This window comes from Gracilinanus agilis, chromosome 3 (genome assembly GCF_016433145.1).
Source record: "Gracilinanus agilis isolate LMUSP501 chromosome 3, AgileGrace, whole genome shotgun sequence".
NCBI classification, from domain to species: Eukaryota; Metazoa; Chordata; class Mammalia; order Didelphimorphia; family Didelphidae; genus Gracilinanus; species Gracilinanus agilis.
Window position 1 is genome coordinate 360007105 of NC_058132.1, and position 21605 is coordinate 360028709.

The 21605-nt window shown below is 39.5% G+C and overlaps 1 protein-coding gene and 1 pseudogene across 2 annotated transcripts in view; one reads left to right on the forward strand and one right to left on the reverse strand.

Moving 5' to 3' along the window:
- The window catches only part of LOC123241574, a 7181-nt pseudogene extending 5980 nt beyond the window's left edge, over window positions 1-1201 (forward strand).
- Window positions 1202-13843: 12642 nt separating this feature from the next.
- DZIP3 (DAZ interacting zinc finger protein 3) overlaps window positions 13844-21605 on the reverse strand; it is a 119465-nt gene continuing 111703 nt past the window's right edge. For both annotated transcript variants that reach the window (XM_044670104.1, XM_044670103.1), the window contains exons 27-30: window positions 20275-20395; window positions 19623-19766; window positions 17728-17820; window positions 13844-13954 (exon numbers count right to left, since the gene is read on the reverse strand). In XM_044670104.1, the coding sequence (XP_044526039.1) occupies window positions 13844-13954; window positions 17728-17820; window positions 19623-19766; window positions 20275-20395 (469 nt within the window). The remainder of the gene's footprint in view (window positions 13955-17727; window positions 17821-19622; window positions 19767-20274; window positions 20396-21605) is intronic.

Consider the following 21605-nt stretch of genomic DNA (forward strand, 5'->3'; position numbering starts at 1 on the left):
CTATTTATTCTCCAGTTTTGCAGTCGCTGCTATCTTCTGAGGGAAATGAGGAGGTATCTTCTTCACTTTTCACCAGCTTTTGTCTTTCTCCCTGCAGAACACAGCCTTCTAACAAGATGAAACCTGCCTTCTTTCTCCTGCTCATCCTCATCCCCCTTCTAGCACTGATGTCCCCTAGTCATGCTGACTGCACCTTGGACTCCATTGTGGAGAAAAAAATAAAGGAATCTCTTGCCTCATCAGGTAATAGACTTTGCAGGAATCAGAGTATGGAAGCCCATACTCTTGGTCCTAGATCCCAATCCCATCTCCAAACCAAATCTTACTCCTTCAGTTCAAAACGATCTTCCTGTTGGTCCTAGGTCACAATTTAAAACCCTGAGTGTCCCTGGGGCCAAGATCCAGTGTCCAGGTTTGGGGAAACAAGAGAATGAATGAGATTTGTAGAGTGAGGCTAAGCAAGGAATATTCTAACCTCTCTTTACCTGCCTTTCAGAGCTTGGATGTCAGGCACGCTTTTCTTGTACAAGTGTGGTCACCCGAGGCACACTGGCCACTTGCCCAGCAGGTAGGTGACTAGAGGAAAGATACGCATTTTTCATCCTCACTTCCTGAGATATTGTGTTCATCCAGATTTTGCCCTGGCTTTCCTCTGCTCCAATTCTTCTAATGCACTAGGATTTTGGATTCATTTATTTCTTCTCACCAAATATCTTTGCTGGCTATTTCCATTTTGTCTTGGAAGTTGATGCTGGGGATGTTTGCTTTACATCTGCCCTCTCACTCTCCTGATTGTCCTCTCTTATATCTCTTTATAACTCTTCTCTTTTCTCAAACCCTCTCTCCAAGCTTCTTCACCTTCTCTGGCCCCTTTTTCCCCATCTGTCTCCCCACTCCATTCCTTCACCCACTAGTGCATTTTGGCTATCAATGAGGGAGAATGGTGACAGGGACCTATGCCAGGTGGAGAGAGAGCTCTCCCTTGTCTTAGCATCTAAGAGTTCAGAGTGTTTCTGTCTCCTTTTAGGGTTTATAGTCACTGGCTGTGCCTGTGGTTATGGCTGTGGCTCCTGGGATGTTCGAGGGGACAACGTATGTCATTGTCAGTGCTCAGGCATGGACTGGACCAGTGCTCGTTGCTGCCAACTTTCCAAATGAGAAGAAAGTGGGAACATCACCACACTTGACCTTGATTTGCTGACCTGGAATAAAATCATGATCCCAAAATTCAACCTTGATATTGTCTTCATTACTGACGACACAACCCCAAACTCTCCTTAGATCAAAGCATTTCTGCTTCCCCACTTTAGAATTATAGTCTCTGTTCCTCAGTCTGTCTCTCTCGTGTTAGTCATCTCTTCTCCCTTTTGGATGATCACTATTTATTTCCCTGAGTGATCCAACCTGGGGCAGGATCTTTGCTTGGTAAAGGGAATAAAAAAATTCATGCTGTGATACAGGAATCCAAAGTCTCTCATTATGGCTAGAGGCATATTTGTAATTGGAGGAATTTACAAAACTCCTGAGGATAACACAGAGCAGAAGTCAATCCAAGTTTTCTTCTGGTTACTTCTGGGGCTACCATATGAATAACCCACTTGTAGTTTCACTCCATCCCCTTAACTTAGAGTATTATCATAGGATTGATCTTATAGTCCTATACTGTACCTAAGGCAATTCAAAATATTTTTGGTAAAGGTCCACTTTACTATAATTTGAAGAATTTGGTTATATAAACTATAAAGAAAAAGGGAGCCTAGTTCTTGAAAACTCTGTCCTACCTGTAGACTTCTCCTTTATTTGCTCTCTAAAAAAGGCCATCTTTAAGAAGAAAAGATCTCCAAACTGAACTGGAGATTTAAGAGGGAATGGTGAAATATAGTTCTGTCTCTTAAGGAAATAGAGAGACTGTCCAATTTGCAGTCACCTAGATTGATACTAGGGACAAAAGTTAGCTCAGGAAGCTGTGCCACTTTTGGTGAACTAGATTAAGATTGTTTTTGGTAGGATTTCAATGTTTAGTTCTTTAATTTATTTCTTCTGAATCTCAAATTGTTTTATTTTACTTTCTCCCTCTTGACTTTCAAACTGATTTTTTAAAATTCTTGTTTTTGTCTCAGGTGAATTAAAGGAAAATATATGGGGCAATAGGCTAAGAATTTAGGGGGAACTAGTGAGGGGAAAGTTGGAGGTACAGCCATTGGGATGGCCAAATGGAATGGACCAGGTAAAGAAAGAGAAGACAAAAATTAGAAAAAGTTATTATTCCAATAACTCTGGTCTATGGCAGATGGAGAATGAGAAAAGGAAAAACTTCCAGTGGGACTGAGACTAGAAGATGGCTATAAAGACTTGAAATTATCCTGCCTGTGGCAATTTCTTTATACAAGGTACATACATTTATGAAAAGCTGTGAAATTCTATACTATAAGTTAGGTAAAATAGAGACACTCAGCTAAATGAAGGGAGTCAGCTTGGCTCAGCTGAATACTTTCAATTCTAGCCCATTACAGTCTCAAGCTCACTTCTTTATCTCCCCTAGGGCTGATCCTTGGGAATATATTTTTCTCCGTGGAAATATAGTCCAGCTACAAACCCAAAGTTCCAAGTCAAAGCTGCTTCTTGGAAGCCTCTCAAACCCTAAGCAAGTTATATGCATTTCCCTAAATTCCATGACTGGATTTCTCTGAACTTCTTTGACTGAACCACCCTAAAATCTAGCTTCCAAAAGAGCTACTTTTTTAAAAAAATTCTGCCCCAAAACTTGGATTCTTTGGGAGATGCTAACTCTCAAGAAAACAATTCATTGCTCTGTAATCTATGAGTCATTTGTCCAACATTCATACTTCTTTCAATCAGTCAAGAAACATATATTAAGCACCCACTATCTGCTATATAAATGAGGAAAGAAAGTCGAAAAATGAAGCAGTTTCTATCTTCAAGAAGCTAACATTCTTTTTGGGGTGGGGGGGGGGAGAAAATATCTATACAGAGAAGACCATAGGCATAGACATAAAGTGCTTTGCACACTTTAACGTGCTACAGTCTGTGTCTGGCCAGAATAGTCAATTAGCTTTTGAGCCCCCTGACCCATATCCACCCAGTCTTGTGTAAGTCTTTTTCTTGCTTTGTCATACTCTGTAGTTCAAAAGGAGGTAACCAGGATCCAAACATTTCCTATGAAGGAAATATTTCATTCAAACACATAGCCTTGCCAGAATGATACTGCAGAGAGTTCTTATTATGATGTTGCTATCCTAATGGTGATTGTAAAATTACATGGTTTTTAAGATGATACAACCCTGGAGACATGTTCTAAATTAACCTGAACAAAATGAGGTTTGGAAATAAAAGATTACCAACAGCTATACTTTTGCCCTTTGGAAAATATTGATTGACTGCCATCAGTGTTAATGTAACAGGAGAAGACTGCAATTTGGCTCTATTCTGAGTAAAGGTCTCCCTTTTCCAAATCACACTTAGTTTCTACATCTTCCAAGGAAACAAACTGGAAATCAGTTAGTCAAGCCACAATCATAGTTTCTCTCAAAAATCCTAAAGCCAGCCTCCAAGAAAATGCCATTGGTAACCTCCCCATCAGTTCCTGGGGATCCATCCCAAGCTTATTCACTTTCATGGTGAATCCCCCTTGTTTTTTAACATTTCCAGGCTCTCGAAATTTATTTTGTATCACTTGGGTACATATTGTATTCTCCCAGGAGAACATGAACTCTTGAGGAAAGGGATTTCTTTGTTTTTGTCTTTTTTATCTCCATTGCTTACAAAGTGATGAGCACCTTGTGGTTGTTTAATTCAACAAAGTTTGTTGAACTAAATTGAAAATTGTTTTGCCAGCCAATACAATTTTGTAAAAATATCATCTTCAAAAAGAGAATCACTTAACTCTAGTCCAACTATCAATAGTATGGAATTAGGTCTTAATCAATTATACATGTAAAACCCAGTGGAATTGTGCATCAGCTAAGTGGGATTAGGGGGTATTAGGGGAGAGGGAAAGAACATGAAACATTAACTAGGGGAAAATATTCAAAATAAAATTTTTTTAAAAAGAGAATCACTGTTCTTTGCATAGATACTAAAGGAAAGAGACACTTGGAAGATTGTCTTAGATGTCTAGGCAGAAGAGATCATAAGAAAACAGCTAACATTTACAAAGCACTTTTGTTAATGTTCAGTCGTGTTGGACTCTTTGTGGTTCCATTTGTATTTTTCTTGGCAAAGATATTGATGGTTTGCCATTTTCTTTTTTGGTTCATTTTACAGATGAGAAAACTAATGCAAACCGGGTTAAGTGACTTGTTCAGAGTCACACAGTTAGTATCTGAGGCTGGATTTGAACTCAAGAAAATAAGTTTTCCTGATTCTAAGTCCAGTGCTCTCCCCATTGTGGCACCTAGCTGCCTCCATACTAAATGCTTTATAATTATCTTATTTGATATTAACCACCTTGGGAGATAGGTGCTATTGTCTTCTTTTGACAATCGAAGATACTGAGACAAATAGCACTTAAATGATTTGCCCAGAAGGTGAGGTTTTCTATTGAGGATGGAGACAAATCAGAGGACAGTGAAGCAACCTAGAGTTGGGTTTTAGCAAGACATGACTGGAGATAAGACAAGGGAGCAGGAGAATAGCATAGAGTTAGACTAGGTAACTGTAGAGACAAGACTTCAAAGGGCACAAAGTACAATCAAAATACGAGTGATGGAAGTAGAGTGATTAAAATTGTGGTTAGGATGAGGAGTGTTGTAAACTGAGGCACAGACTAGTCTCTCGAAGGGGAGCTACACCTTAAAGCTCTGTGACAAGCACAGGCTTTGACCAAGATCTCTGTCCCACTTTCCCAGAACAGAAAGAAAAACAAGAGATATCAAGTGCCTGAAAAACAGTATTAAGCAAGGACATATGTATGCATAGGAGCAAATGGATCTAAAATAAAAAAACTCAAAGTAGAGTTGACCAGCAGGTACTTTTATAATTCTTAGTGAAGGGAGAGAAAGAGGCTAGAAAGAGCTGATCCAGGGAGGGTTTGGGGTAGTATGGGCAGAGAGTTCCCAGGGACAGGGCATATTTTGGGGATGTGGTAACACATTCTTTAATATGAAAACAAGCATAAACTAATCAATTCCCATACTTGGGAATACACTATGGTATAGAACAGCAATGTCGGCAGGTGATTCATCGACCAAGATTAAATGTAACCATGAATAATACTGAAATAGTTCAGTCTGAGATAGTGAGTCTGGGACCAAGGATAGAAGTTGTGTGACCAGAGATAACAGGTTTGAAACTAGGCACGTCGATGCAAAGCCAAAGAACTTTTGGCTAGATCCTCCCAGAGAGACTGTGAGAACTAGTAGAGAATGAGCCTGAAGAGATTGAAACACAATTCAGTCTACTATGCCAGGGCTGAGGGATCTGACTCCTATGGCCACTTTAGCCAGATTGTAATTTTCAAGGAAAGCTTGTTTTTTCAGGTTACTTTAGTTCATGAAGGCAATCCTTTTCTCCAAATCACTGTGAGTCCCAGGTAGAGAGTCTATCTTCATCACACATCAAAGGGCAACTCTAGAAAATCAATAGAGTTATTGAGATAATTTACACATTGTTTACCAGATAGAAGGGAAACAAGAGAGATGAAAAAAAAGTTTTTGATCAATAGAAAAATTTCAGTTTGGGGTGTTATAAACAAAAATGGGTCCTAGGGAGATGAAGATGTACAATAATGTTGATGTACCCCTTTCTCTCTAACAGTTGCCCAAGAAAGACCCTGGAGAGGTTAGATAAATAGGTAACCTTTCCAGGTCCAAGCTGGGATTGGATAGATTATTATTGGGCTGTTGATTTGCCTTGGATGATGTTTAGTATCTGACTGCGTTTGACTCCCTCCCTAAGGGTCTTGATATAAGGGCCACTCAGGAAGGTACTTGTTGAGCTCTCTTTATCTAATCAGGGAAAGGGTAAACAGGACAAGGATTGGGGATTGGAGACCCTATCAATCTATTATCTATAAACTAGTTGACAATCAGGACTGGAGGCTATTAATCAGATGGAAGCTGGAGATTTACTCTCTCCACTACCTCTGACCCAGCCTGGCCACAGCCAAGCCAGAGAATAGGGAAAACTATTGATGCAGCTGTGTTGGTGATCTTATTCTCTCAGCTTTCTCACTACCACTGTTTGGTGATGCACTAGCTCTCACAGTCTTTCAGGAAATATTCAGATCTATTCCTACCCTCTTCTTGATAGACCTCTCTGCCTCCCTTCACCACCCACTCAGAGATTGCCTCTTCCAAAGACCTCCAGAGCCCAGAGAGAGACCTCCTCCAAGTGGCTGTCAGGGGTATTTATACAATGGATCCAACCAATGTTTGCCCCTGGCTCACGGAACCTGGGAACATTCCATATCTTCCAACTGCCTTCCCTGTCATTCAAGGTGGCATCCATCACTTCCCAGATTATGAATATAACAGGGGTCATGGAAATGGAGCTCTTATAGGAGATATTTGCGGCCAACAAAGAGTGATAGTATTTATTATTGAAATTGAGGAAGTTGATGAACTAAAAGGCTAGTGTTTGAGGGGATATCACTACGTATATTAAGTTCCTACGTATGAGGGCTGGGGTTGGAATGGAGGAAGCTGTAATCCAGGTGCCAAACCCCTTGAGAAAGAAGGAATTAGTCAGGACCTGTTAGATAAAAACAATCAATATCCAGATAAGGTAATATAAGTAGGACAAAACCTCAGAAAAGGAGATGCTCTGTAAGGAAGGTCTAGAAGAAGCAAGGAAAAGGAAGGAGAATGCTTATTTTCCCTAGGCATTATGAAGCATGAGAAAAAATAAAACCAATATTGTAAAGAGTTTCCCAGATTGCAATGTCTTCTAGAGGGAAAGGGAGAATAGAAAGTCAGGTTCTAATGAGTAAGAAGATGGAAGTTTGTGAGATAAAGCAGCCTTTGTTAACATAAGAACAGAAGCTCTGGAAGTAATAACTTCAGGATAGAGGAGAGAAGGGCAGAGGGGAATGGGGAAGAGAGATAAGGGTACAAGAGGAGAGAGAGGAGGGCAGAGGGGAATGGGGAAGAGAGATAAGGGTACACAGGATTCTAAGGGATGGAGGTTTTCACATGACTGAAAACCAACTAAGAGTGACAGAAATTAGAAGAGGAAGTAGCGGTTTGCTAGACATAAGAAGGGAAAGGTAAGTATTTTTTGACTGAAGCTCAGTTGATGTCGGTTCTTACTCAAACATCAGGGTAGAAGGGAGAGAAGGCAGAACATCCTCTTTTATAAATTCAGGGTATTCTGAAAGTCTTAGTGACTAAAACAAATGGCAGGGGATGCAGTCCAATTTCCTGTGGTATGGACCATGTACTCATACTCGGTCCCCAGTTAAAGGCATTAAAGACCCTTTTCAGATGAGGTCCTAGTGGCCAGAGGTCTAAGAGTTGATGTTCCAGCTTCAGAAAAGTTATCTGAAGTTTACATCCTGGGTAAGTTACTAATGACAACAAAGCTGGTGTTTAGACATCTGATGGTTATGGAAAGCTAATGGGTTGTTTCTCATATGATCTGATCAACCAAGGCTGAATAGGCAGTGCAAGGTCTAGTTCAGCAGAGACGAAGGGCTGGAACATGGTTACAGCGATTTGGGACAGAGATGTAGTGAACTAGCAAGGTGGAAGAGGCCTCCAAACAGTGGTACAGTGACCTAGGGCATCCATCCTCACCAGTTCTGGGATGAATGTGGAGCATGGATCTGACTCCCAGTGTTAGGCTCAAACTTAGGGATATTTCCTTGGAGTTTAACCCTACCCCCTCATTTTTCAGATGAGGAAACTATAAGGCCCAGAATGCTAAGAGATTCTTCTCAAGTTCCACAGGTACTTGTTGACCAAGCCAGGGTTTGAGTCCAGGCCCTCTGTCTCCCAATTCAAAACTCTTCTGATTCAGAAACCAATGTTCTCTCTCTTCCACCACCTGTTTCCATCCCATCTGCATGTCTGTTCTCAAGCAGCAAAATGGGGGAAAAATGGGGAAAGGAGCACTCACAGGACTGGTGATTCCCTCACAGGTATTTTGTTTTGTTTTGATTTCAAACTCTTAACTTCTGTTTTAGTACCAATTCTAAGGCAGAAGAGTGGTAAAGTATAGGCAGTTGGAGTTAAGTGTCTAAAGCCACCAGGTCCTCCTGATTCTAGGCTGTATTAGTGGCTGAGATAGAGTGGGATTAGGAGGGAAAGAGATGGGTCAATGTGGTAATTCTCTTCTCTCACTAATAGAGCCACCACTACTAGGGTGGTTTTATGGTCTTCCACCCAGATGATGAGGGACCCAGGGAAGGTGTGCTAGCCCTCAAAGGTTAGAGGGAAGTGTATGGGGGTGAGTATTGATGGGGGGGGGGTGTAAATAGACTCCCCCCTTGTTAGCTTTCAATGGGCCAAATCAGCTAATCACTCATCCCCACCCCAGGGAAGACCTATGAGGAAACAAAGAGGTTCCCAAACTGGCAAAGCTATAGTGGGGATGTTGAAGGAAGGTGTTAGGGTTCATTTGTGACCCTAATGGGTTGGATCCCACCCTCAGAGCCAACCCTGTTGAGACAAACCTCCCCCAACTCCTAAGTACAAGTAGCTTTACTCCTCAAGATGGAGTCAGGTAATGGTCTTCCTCCTCTCAACCACAAGATCAGTCACCTCCCCCCTCAATGTAACTGCTCCAGACTCTAAGTATCAAACTATCAGGGGTTTATTAAAGGATAAAGTAAATTCAGGGAACAGGGGAAAAAAGGTATAGGGGAATAAAGGAAGGAGGGAAAGGATGAACTTCACTATCAGCCAAGTCTTCTCCCCAAGAGAGCTGCTCTGGACTTCTGTGGTTTGGATACAGTAGCTCACTCTCTCTTCCCCCTACAATCTCCTATCAAGTATTTCTAAACTAATATAAGAGGGAAGTAACAGCATAAATGGATTTAAGCAGGATCAGGGAAGGGATCCCCCTCATTCAAGCCAGCTACCCCAGGAGTTCGAGCTCTCCAGCCAAACTGGAGAATGGCTGTTCAATGTCTTCTTTGTTGGTAAATGAAGATAGTAGGAATTGATGTTAGTAGTTGTGATCTCCCAATAATCACTAATCAAAGTACAGAGGAGCCCAATTCACTCAGGATCCACCCCAAAATCAAAACCTCCCAACCCAAGAACCAACTCCCCAGGGTCCCATTCCAGTCAGGAGTGAAGTGACAGTTGAGAAGCCTCTTCCAAACACCTCTTGCTGCTGGCCCCTTCCAAATGGAATTCTGAACGGGCACATTCTGCTGGGCTGTTTCAGGGTCCCTTCCAACTCCAATTGCCTGCTCCCCTTTGCACATTTCAGTCCACAGTTACAGAAGGCTTCCACACAAGATGAGGTATGAAGTGACCCAGTTCAGTGTTGCTCAGAACCGGGGCTCACACAAACCTCCCCTTGGATCAATTATGGCACCATAGTGGGTCTGGCTTAAAGATGGATTCAGCCAGGCAAAGCTGTGGTAGTTCCTTCCCTTCTTGTCCCTCAATGATCCTTGAACACTATCTATCAAATGTATTTATTAAAAGTATCAGGGTGATGGATAAGGATGGTGGTCAATGGGAATCAGTTGCCCTAATGTTTAACCCCTCAGGTCCTTCATTCTGGGAAGACAATTCAGTCTCAAAAACCAAAGCTTCTCCTATCCTTCCCTCTATTTCTATGTCTTATCTATCAGCTATGACTATTATTCAGTTGTGTAGGGGCTCTCTGTAACTCTCTGGACTCCCAGATGGAGTCCAGAAAATCCTCAAAAGACAGGCTGGCATAGTCTTGGACATGAGAATATGTCCACTGACAAAGAACAGGTTATCAGATCTTTATTTCCAGGTGAGGAAATTCACAGGTTGGCCTTTGGTTTGCTCAGAGCTTGCTCCTGTTTTCCACTCCCCTCAAGCTCTTCCCACCAAAGACCTGGTTCTTAGGAATCCTTCCCAGAATCCTCTGCTCTCTCAACTGCTATTCTTGTCTCATGCTCCTCTCTTGCAACATTCCTTCCCCCCAAGATTCTTCTCTTTGCCTTTCATCCTTACAGTATCCCGGTTTTGTGTTGTGGGACTTTTACTAAAAGTCCCACCTAACTTATGAATGACTATTTCCTATTTCCATCTTGTGTTTCCTCCCCCAATACAATAAATCCTTAACTTTCCTTATATCTACTATAATCTATCTAGTCTATACTAAGACGGGTGTAGGAAAATTTTGGGTAGGGGATGAAGGTTTCCAGGTTTATACAAGGTCTTGTCTCATGCTCCTCCTCTTGCAACATTCCTTCCCCCCAAGATTGTTCCCTTTGCCCTTCATCTTTACAAGGCCCAATGCTCTGTCTACTGAGCCACCTAACTGCCCCATAGGTATTGTGAAGAAAGTGTACAATAATAATGGAAACACAACATAAATGTCAAATATTATTACTCTGTAAGATTAGATGATTTGATTTCCCTTTGAAAAAAACTTTCTGGTTGCAAATACAGTTATGCTAAGATTTTAAAAGAAAGACTCAGAGAGAATTAAAAGTTTAATGACACATTTGGTCTAAAGCATACAAGGAAAACTGCTGACTTAAGGTCCACAGGTAAGTAAATTTAAGACTATGACATGAGAAACATTCATCTCACAAACAAACTGAATTCTTGTTATTCTGGAGTTGGTATAAAGGACCAGGACTTAACACTATCTTCACTTTAATAGGAATAGAGCTCTTAGTTACAATTATAACAGTTTTCCATGTTAAGATTTGGGTGATGGGGCTTAGCCCAAGTATCCATTGTTATAAGAGTATAACAATATAGTACATATAGTTAAATTATCCAGAAGGGTCAAATGGGTGAAATTTGGAGATTTATTATAAGGGAGGAAAAAAGACTCAGTGAAGGCAGGTCTATAAGTGAACATATTATCAATTATTAAACAATTTTCTAATTTGTGGCTCAATTTTGTGAAGCCCTCCTTCCATGAACTATCCCCTCCTCTGCCTTATTTGATAGTACTTATTTGTGAAGTTATTTTCATGAAAGGCCCTGTTCTAGGGATTATAGTTGATACAGAATGGAAAAAAACATGCCAATTGTTGTCCTGACCAGATTTGTAACTAGAAATTCCAGCACCTAAGGTGGATTTAGTTGGGGAACAGAGGGCTTTAGAGCTGGACCCTGACTGTGGTTGAACAGAGATCGTTGGAGTTAAGGAAGTTAAGAAACTAGAAGGCATGGCCATCAGGAGAACAGGAGTTTTTTGGGTAGGGAAAGCAATAAGCCAGCTACTAAGAAAAAGGGAAAGCAACTTGGAGTGATAACAAACAGCAGCAGCAACAACAACAAACACCCAGGACTTGGACAGCATGAAGTGAATTTTAAAAGAAGAGGAGCTAAGTCCTGCATGGTGGCCAAGAGAGGGTCTGAAAATGGCAGTGGAGAGCAAGAAATATACCAATTCCTCTTGTCCCTGTGCAAGAGGGAGTATGGGAGAAGCCAAACTTGTAGTGGGTGCCAAGAAGGGTGAGGTCTTCAGAACAGAGAAGGAATGTGAGGAGATGAAACTAGAATGAAGAAATTTGTTAACAGTGGTTCCAAAGGGCAGAGGAGAAGAGGGACTGGGCAGAGTTAGAGTTAAAGTGGATAGGGAATATTGGAGGGGGAAAGGATCTCTAAAGTGGGGAGAAGGAAAGTGGACCCAGTAGAGATAGCCCTACTTTGAGTAGTCATGGAAAAAAAGGGAGGACACCTAGCCTCTTCTGTTCTAGAAGTCCCCCGTCAAATCCCCCCAGTGCCCATGAGAACAAGTCAGTAGAGAACAACAAGGGGTGGAATTTAGTCTAACCTATTCCAGTACGAAGGAATGCATACCCCCAGGAAGGAAACAATGCCTCTTCTAAGGCTTTGCCAAAGAATTTATGGTCTAGAAGTAGGCAGAGAATATATTTTTATAAACAAAAATAATACAAAGTAGAAGTGCCACAGAAAATTAATTAAAAAAAAACAACAACCATGTAACCAGGGTTCAGATATGGGAGAAATCACAACTGACTGGTAAGAAGTTCAGAGAAGCCTTATAAAGGGGTTGGCATTAGAATTGGGCCTTAAAGAATGCAGAAAACTTTGACAGGAAAATAAGGTGCCTGGTGGTAAGGTATTTCAGGTAAGGGGAGTAATGGAAGCATAAGATAAGGGATGAGAAACATAAGAAATAATCATTGAACAGAGAGGAAATAGTCTGGTCTAGCCAGAAAAAGGTAGAAGGCTATGGCAGTAATCCAAGCAAGAGATGACAGAAACATGAACTGGGGAGGTGGAAACAGAGAGAGAGTGAAGGGTAAAGATATTGTGAATGAAGAAATGACAGGACTTGGTGACTGATTAGATGTAGAGAAAGAAAAAGGGAAAACAAAGACAGGGAGAATGGTGGACCTATCAACAGAAACCTCAAAATCAAGAAAATGATCTGATTCAGGGTAGAAAATGAGTTTTTGATGTGGAGTTTGAAGAGCTAATGGAACAAAGAGCTGATGATCAGCTAATGGTAGTAAATACAGAAATGGGGTTTAGGAGAAAGATGAAGGCTGAAGGAAGCCACAGATTTCAGTCATCTATGTAGAATTATTTTTTGTGAGAGTGGTTTATGATACTAAGGTGAGCACGTAGGTAGCAAGAGAATGGGGTAAAGAGAAAAATCTGAAGAAACACCTATATCGTGGGGAGTTAACGGGGGCAGAGGAGAAAAAGAGAAAGATCAATTTATTCTACCACCCTGTAATGTAATTTTAAAATATTTTGTATTATAATTATCTGTACTTATGTTTTATTCCTCCACTAAACTGTAAGAGCTATGAAAGGAGTAACAGTGTCTTATGTAAACTTTTGCTTTTAATTTCCCCTAGAATCTAGCAAAGTGTTTGTTCGGCACACAGCAGGGGCCAAAAAAAAAAATTGTTGAATGAATTACTGAATGGATAGAGAAAGGTAGGAGAACTAAAGTCACAGAAGCCAAAGGAGGAGGAAGAGACTGGTGAATAGTGACAAATGCTGCAGAAAATTCAGACTACTGAAAATGATTTGATAATAAGGAGAATATTGGTGGACTTCAAGAGGGCAAGTTGTTAAAAATTAAGGAATTAGAGGGTGATAAGGCAGTAGAAGTTATAAGTGCAGACTTCCTCCTTAATCTGATTTTTGGTTCCAACTAATTCAGAACTTAAGAGAATCTCCAACAGAAGGTGAAGCAAGGAGGAAAAGCAAAAACTCAAATAATTCAACTGTGCTTTTTTTTTTTGCTATTAGCATTAGATTGAAATTAATGGAGAGGAGAATTTTTTAGATAATGTGTGAATTTCTTTCATTCACAACTTCTGAATGTGCCTATTTCTTCACCTCTCATCTTCAATCTCCTGCCTAAGTTTATTGTCTTCATTTAAGAAAATAGTTATAACTGGAAGGAAGATGACGGTAAACTAAAGAAAAGAGGACTTAGTTTGAAAAGCTGGCACACTACAAATTGTTGCATTTAGAGTGGAAAGTATGCCTACTAAAGAAAGGGAAAGTATAGAGACAGCAATTTTAAAAACCAGATTTGCCTAGATATTATGAATGCAGACTGAAAACTGAAGATTTATGAAATCTTCTCTTTGGTTAGCTAGTTCCTCTGCATTGGAACTGCTGTATGCATTACTTTACACCTCCTCATGACATCAGACAATAAGGCAAAGCAGAACTCTGGAGTCTAGAAACTGATCTCCCTTGACACCATCCATTCCCTTGCATCAGATTTTGGGTATGTGTCGGCTGGGAAGAACCGGGAAATCTTCTGGCAGTACAACATAGAGTCTGCATGTAGGACATGTCCCTTGTTGTTTCAGCCACAGTTTAATGCACTACAAATGAAAAAGAAGACAAGCCCATCAGTGATATTCAAATAACTTCTAAACCAAAGGAAGATGTTACCCTTTATCTGTGTTTCCCAAGTCTTACTTGACAAATTACTGAGATGGTTGTTCTTTCATATCCCCTTTTCTACTGCCATTAACCTCATCCCACACTGCATCCATGCCCCTCTCTTATCCTAGGGGGAAGGGAATGTAGTTGGCATCAGTGCTTTCCCTGCTCAAGAAAATGTCAACATGCTTCTCTTTTTTCCTATCTTTAATTCCCAAGGAGATCTTAAGGCCACAAGCATGTTATATCTCTCAAATCCAGTTTTCACTACCTTTTACTACCCTATCTGGGACAGCTAAGTAGTATAGTTGACAGAGCTCCAGGCCAGGAATCAGGAAGATGAGTTCAAATCCAGCCAGACACTTAACTGTGTGACCTGGGCAAGTCACCTAATTTCTGTTTGCCTCAGTTTCCTCATCTGGAAAATGGGGATAAAAATAATGGCATTTACTTTTCAGAAATGTTCTAAGGATAAAAATGAAATAATGTTTGCTAAATGATTGGCACAGTAGCTGGTACACAGAAGGCTTTATATAAATAATACTGTCAACCATCATCATCATCCATCCGTATCTATCACTTTGAAAACTCTTACATATATACCATCAATACATGGGTATAGATAACTATCTGATACATATCTTCTTTATCCTTTGTTCAAAAGATACTTTGTAAACTTACTCAATACCTATCAACAAAAAGGGCTAATGTTTTAATTAAAAATCCCCCGATAAAAAAAAAAATCCCCTGATGATGGATGTATTTCCAAGAATGGCTGTTCACTGGCGACAGTGATAGAACAGGCAAATGGTGAAAAACGTTCCTTTAAGACTTCTTGGACATGAACTGGCTATTAGTCAAGTCAGTTTACTGGATTTACTGGCTATCTATTTTATATTTGTCAACAAGAGACAGAGAAAGAAGTAATGAGTGCATATGTCAGAGAGAAAGGAGGAGGGAAATGGAAGGACAAAGTAGAAAATATAGGACAATTCATTCCACCCCTAAAAGGTAAACTGAATGATGACTTGTATTCTACTCACTGAGGCAACATCATCTATTATACTAAGTTTGTATGAAAACTTATTTCCTAAGTTTCTAGTCTCTTTTAAAAATTCAAGTGATCGTTCAGGATTAGGCATACTGTGTATGTCTCTTTATAGGAGTGCAGAAATGCAAAATGTAATTCTTGTCTAGGTGTCATATATCTTTGAAACAGTTTTTTTTTATGGATAGGGCTTGAATGAGTTGGCTATTGTTCACTTCCCTGAGAAAATTTCCTCATAGAGAATGATCTTTACCTATGTCATATTATATCTCTGAAACAGAAAGTCCAGATCACAAATTGTATAGCAATAGTGCTCATATAGCAACAGAGCCAAGAGTTAGATTAATCTATATAAATGCCAAAAATCCACAGAAGGCCTGCCTGCCTCATGTTTTTCTAACATCAAACACTCAGGTTCTGAACATCTTCAAAGGCAAATATAAGAAGCCTAGATAACATGCTCAGCTGCTCTTGTGTCTGTAATCATAGGAGGCCATCATTAAGCTGGGGATATGATCCTCTGGATAAAGAATGATATAGAATATTTATAGCACACAAGAAGTAGTAGTCACACATCCCAACTTGTGCCACTGAAATGTTGTTTCGCCACACTTGCGGGGGCCTGCCCACTCTGACTCTGACTCTTACTCCTAGAGTTGTCTTCATTGTAGTATTAGTTTTTCTGCAGAGTAAAGCATATGAGAATATGAAGAGAATGCTTGACAGCTGGTGCCTAAGAACAATGCAAGTAGGATGCAATCATTAGAAAGATTTGTGAGTAACACCACATGGCATAGTATATGCAGCCAATGGATATCAGAGCTATATTTAATGGATAAGGAGGAATAATCAAAAGCATTCTGAGAAGACGGAGTTTGGTATGATAGAAAGAATGTGAGAATCAGGAGACCCGGACCTGACTACCACCTCAGATACTTACAGGATGTGTGACATTAAGTAAGCTAGTTAGCCTCTCTGAAGCTCAGTTCCCTCATCTGTAACAAGGAAACAAGAGTAGCTCTTGCAGCACAGGAAGGTTAAATGAGATGATATAGGTTGAGTATTTTGCAAAGCTCTGTATAAATCTCTGCCACTGTTATTAATATCTTTCTCCATCTATAAGATGATTTAGGAAAACTAGTCAAGTCTCTAGCCAATTATATTTTAGGAGCCAAGCAAAATCCAGTTTCTTGTGTAATGGAGCATGGTAAATAGAATTTCCCATAAAGAACCCAAAGTGACTGGATTCGTCTTGTGCAGAACTTATTATAATTATATGAGGAAATGATATATTAGCTGATGGTGCTGAATGGAATAGTCCCCTAGTGTTCACAATCCTGCTGCAAGGATGGCATAAAAGGACAAGAAAATGACCTAAGAGTCATTGCTGTGCCCTGGATGAACATATGGTGTATCTATCCTTGAAGAGACTCATGATTCCACTAAGAATCATAACATCTCAGACTTGGAAAAGATCTCAAAATTTATCTAATCCAAACCCTTGTGAGAATCCTCTTTATTTCTTCCCTGACATAATTTTCCAGAATCTTCTTTAAGACCTCTAGTATTGGAGAACTAATGACCTACAGAAGCATTGCATTCCATTTTTTGACAATTCTAATTTTTAGGAAGCTTTTTGTTTTTTAATTAATATTTTGTTGCTGCATTTCCCCTCTTTCTTAAATCATTGTCACAATATTTTGCTTGTAACAAGCTAAATTTGTCTCGGACTTCTGTTTGAGTATTGGTTTAAGTCATCTTTGTGGAAGTAATAGTTGGAGCCAGAAGAATGGGTGAAATTACAGAGAGGAGAAGAGACAAGAGTCAAAGACAACCTTAAGAGATTGTGAAGAGCAAAATCTGAAGTAACGAGGAAACAAAAATTTGAGCTTCTAAACATATTGATTTATTAAGCAATGTGTGCAAACTGCCTAACAAATCGGGACCAGGCCTCTCAGCTTCACACTGGACCCTAAATACAAAAGGAGATAGATTTTTATGCACTAAGAGAAAATAATTAACAGGATAAAATCTAAGATACAAGATTAGGTAATATGATTTATAACTGGAAGAACAATTAGGGCCTTACCTAGTTGGGAGGGAGATGAAAGAGTTTTAAGAGTTGGGAGAGAAGAAAACAAGCAGATAGACTTTCCCAGGTGTGAAACAGGATATCACTCAATTCCCACAATTAGCAAGAAGGTGGAATTTAAGGAAAAACAAAATGTTGGTCTCAAATGGAGTCAATTTTACAAGATATGGAGTCAGTCTGGTTTACACAATTCCCACAGTTCTCTAAATTCTCACTTTTAATAAGGAAAAGCATAAACAACTAGTGAAAGAGATGGAGAAAGAGCTATCAGAGGGTCAGGGAAAACACAAGACAGCAGTGCCATGGAAACCAAAGGATGAGAGTATCGAGAAGAGGATGGCCAACAGTATCAAATGCTGCAGAAAGGCCAATGTAAACAAAGAGGACAAACCTCAAGAAGATACTAATACACATATACCTATATGTATTTCTGTCTGTGTATGTGTGTATATGTGTGCATTTGGTTTTTCTTTTCTTTTATGAAGATTTCTTTGTGGTATACTGCAAACTAGAGAGCTGATGGCAGTCTACCAGATACTAAAATAGCAAACTGGAGAATTAAAACAACTTACCTGAGAATGAAATTTATGAGCACAAGCCAGCACAGATAGGTTTTCTGGGGTGAGATTATCATGGCAGATCACACAAGGCTCCTCTTCATCACCCTACATGAAATACATGCCAGAATATCTTATCTTTATTATGCTACACCATCTTGGCCAATGTATTCAGAAACAATGGCTCTAGATACTAATTCCTTCTGTTTTTTTTCTGAGGAGCCTTCTCCATTATTCAATCCCTATTTCCCATATATCTTCAACTTTTCTGCTGATCCTTCCTTCCCATTTGCCTACAAATATACTTAGATTTCCTTTGTATTTCCTTGCTTGCTTCTCTCTTAGTTTTGTTCTCTTCTCCTCTGAAAACGAACTTTTAGAATATTCTACATTCCTTATCTCAACTCACTCTCTAGCTGCTCTCTCCCCAGCCTCTTATGATCTAGTTTCCCATCTCTAACTCTACTGAAATTGCTCTCTAAGATCAAAAATGTTAACATGAAAATAACATTCTTGTTAACATTTTCATGTTAACAAAATTACTGGCCGTTTTTCAGGACTCATTCTCTTTGATCTCTTGTATCTAACACTACTGACCATTCTCTAAAAGTCACACTTTTATCTCTTAATTTCCATGACATTGTACTAACAAGTTTCTCCTCCACCCTCTTTGACCAATATTAGTTTGTCTTCTTTATTAACTCTTCATTTTCTTATAATCTTGTCCACTGGTGAGCTCTAAGACATAATACTTGGACTACATCTTTTCTCTCCCTAATTTCTGTTTCCCAGATACCATGTCCATTATGAAGTCTTTAACAATTACTTCTGTAAGAACAACTTCCAAATTTTAATCACTATGCCTAAACTTTATTCTTACTGTATAAGCCAATCAATAAATCAAACAATAACTATTTATTAATAACAAACTGTGCCCGGAACAGTCCCATTTATAATTTTGTTTATTGTTTGCTGAATTTCTCTACCTGGATGCCTCTTCAGTATCTCAAATTCACATGTCAAACTTATTTCATCCTTTTTCCCATGTATTAACTTACCCATTTTTGTTAGTTGCCCCAACATCTTCATATCACTTATATGTGAAATAATCTTTGACTCTTTCATATTTCTCATCCTGAAATCCAATCAGGTGCTAAATCCTATCAATCTGCCTCTGAAATTTATCTTTCATCTATATACACTCAATCTATTCTCAAAGCTACCTCTCTGGTTCAAGCCTTCAACGCCTCTCACCTGGCAAGTATAACAGCCTCAAGACTACCCTCTCTCTCCACTGATGACTCTGTAATCTTCTTGCTCCGATTTCCTAGAGCATATTACTCCTCTATTTAAAAAAGCAAACTTACTAACTAAATCATATGTAAACTCTTGGTTCTAGCAGTCAAAGCCTAGCATAATTTCTTTTTCTTACTTTTCTAGTCTCATCTCACACTAGTCTATATTCTGACTTAGTGGGACTTATCATCATCCTTCTTTCCTTATCTTACCTTCTCCTATTTCCAAGCCTTTGCTCTTACTATTGTCCTTTCTTTCCCACCAGCCTCCATCTCCCTGGTTACCAAGCTTTAAGTGGACTCTTTTTCCTAGCCTCCCTTCCTTCAAAGTTCAAATCAGATACAACTGCCCCCATGAAGACTTTGCTTCTTCCCCTAGCTGAAAGTGGTTTTTCTCACCTGACATTTCTCATGACACTTTATCTGTATGCCTTCTTTAAGTTTATGCCATCTTGTCTTGTTTTACAATTATTTCTGTATATTTTTTAAACACTCTCTCATTGTTAAACTTTAAGCCCCTTGAAATTAGGAAAAGTCTTATTTAATCTTAGTATTCCCAGTGTCTATCACAGAGTAGGTACTTAAATCAAAATTTGTGGAATAAAACTGAGTTACCAAGTTTTTGGTCCCTTCCCATGCCACAGGGACTTGTGGGTTGAGTGGTCTCCAGGCAGGACGTTGAGGTTGATCAATGCTAGGTTTGGACTGAGGGTGGCTAGAAGGAATAGAATCAGCACTCTGTACTCCTTGTACTTGATTCTGAAAATAAAAATAGAATGTGTTTAAGATCCAAAAACATTTAGAACTTCTAAAGTATATTGACCCCATGGTATGCAGAAGGTTAAGAGAGAAGGGATTTTTATTTTGGCCCATAGATTCCTGATAAATTCAGCCACAATATAGGGTTCTTTTTGCATCTTCAGTAACAAGTTTCAAAAAATAGTAGAGAAAGCAGGAGAAACATGGAATTTGAATCTGCATGTTTTATATAAAATGGGTTTTTCTAGAAAACCAGTGATTTTATTTTCCTTTAAAATAATGTAAATTTAATTGAGGATGAGCTGGTTTGGTTTTTCACCAATGCCCAGTTGCCTAGACCACTGTATCAAGAATAATGCTAAACTAGTTAATTTTTTTTTAAAACTATTAATGAATAGTTCGAAACTTCTAGGAAAAATGATTGATTTCCTGAGTTTTTGAAATTGATGTGATTAAATCTATTTTTATTCTTGGATGTCACATAGGGTTATGGTAAAAAGTTTCTTACCTGAGATCTTTTAGGTTCAACCATTTGGGAAACTCTGCGAACTATTTCATCAAATGTCAGCCCAGTCAAGGATCTACCATTGGCATCCTTCAGTTTTCTTAAGAGGTCTGTGAGTTCCTTCCTGAAAGCAATCAAATAGAATGAGTTCCAAGAACTCTTATCATCCTATAAGCATGTGCCCTCTAATCTTGATATGAAAACATCTCACAGCCTTCATATTCAGTGTTCTTGTTCTCAGGGATTATCACAGAGTTATATGTTTAATCACTTGATACTCAGCCCTGAACTGTCTCAAGGCTCCCACAGCTGAGACAGTACTAATATGTCAAGAATTTCTTCTCCAACCAAAGGGATTTTAATGTTAAGTCACAGAAAAGATGGCAAAAGAGTGCTGTGTGTAAAATCAATTTGTCATTCACTTATTTTTTGTGATGAATTTATGCTTCTCAACTTGTTTCTTCCAAGGGGCTGACATTTTCCTCCTTAATCCTGCTGTTACTAGGTCCTCAACCTCCTTTGCAAGTACAAAGAGTTTTCATCAGAAATACTGAAACATTCAAAAAGAACTAGACAGCCTGATCAAATGAGATCACAGTTGTAAAGTATCTGGCATATGGTAAGCATCACATAAATATTAGTAAGTAGGAGTAGACAAAGTAGTAGACAAAGTAGTAGACAAAGTAGTAGTAGTAGTAGTAGTAAGTAGTAGATGCACCAAACTTTTAATGATCACGCTCTTTCCTATTTTTCAGTAACCTGTGACCCTAAGCCTATTCCAATATCTTTGGACTGGACAAAACAAAGTATTTTTCTCCATACAATGGGTTGCAATTTAAATTTCACAGAGGACTGTTACAGAATAGAACATGAGATCTGGGAGCCTTAAGACTTCAGTTCAAATCCTGGCTCTTTGAACTTCCAGGCTACAATGGCCTCAGAGTAGAAGCAAGGGTCTTCTATTCACCACCAAACAATATAAAGCACCTCAAAAGGAAAAAAAAATCCAAATCAGATGAACAAAGGGGCTCTACTGTAGGGCCCAGCCTTGAAGGTAGGCAGGGCTTGGGCATTTCCATGCTATAAGGGTGTAAAATTACTTCTACCAAAGCACAAGCTGATCACCCCTCCCCCACTCCACCTAAGGCACCAGGGTCAGAGCGAGTGTAGGACATTCGCTAGGTTCTTGGGGGACTGGCTAAGGACACCACAGACTTACCCCTGAGGGCAGCAAGACTTGGGGTCCCAGGTGGGTGAGGAATGCAGAGCTTGGGTACAGAAATAGGGCAGAGAGGGGCTGCCCATGGCAGATGATGAAGACAGAAAAATAGCCT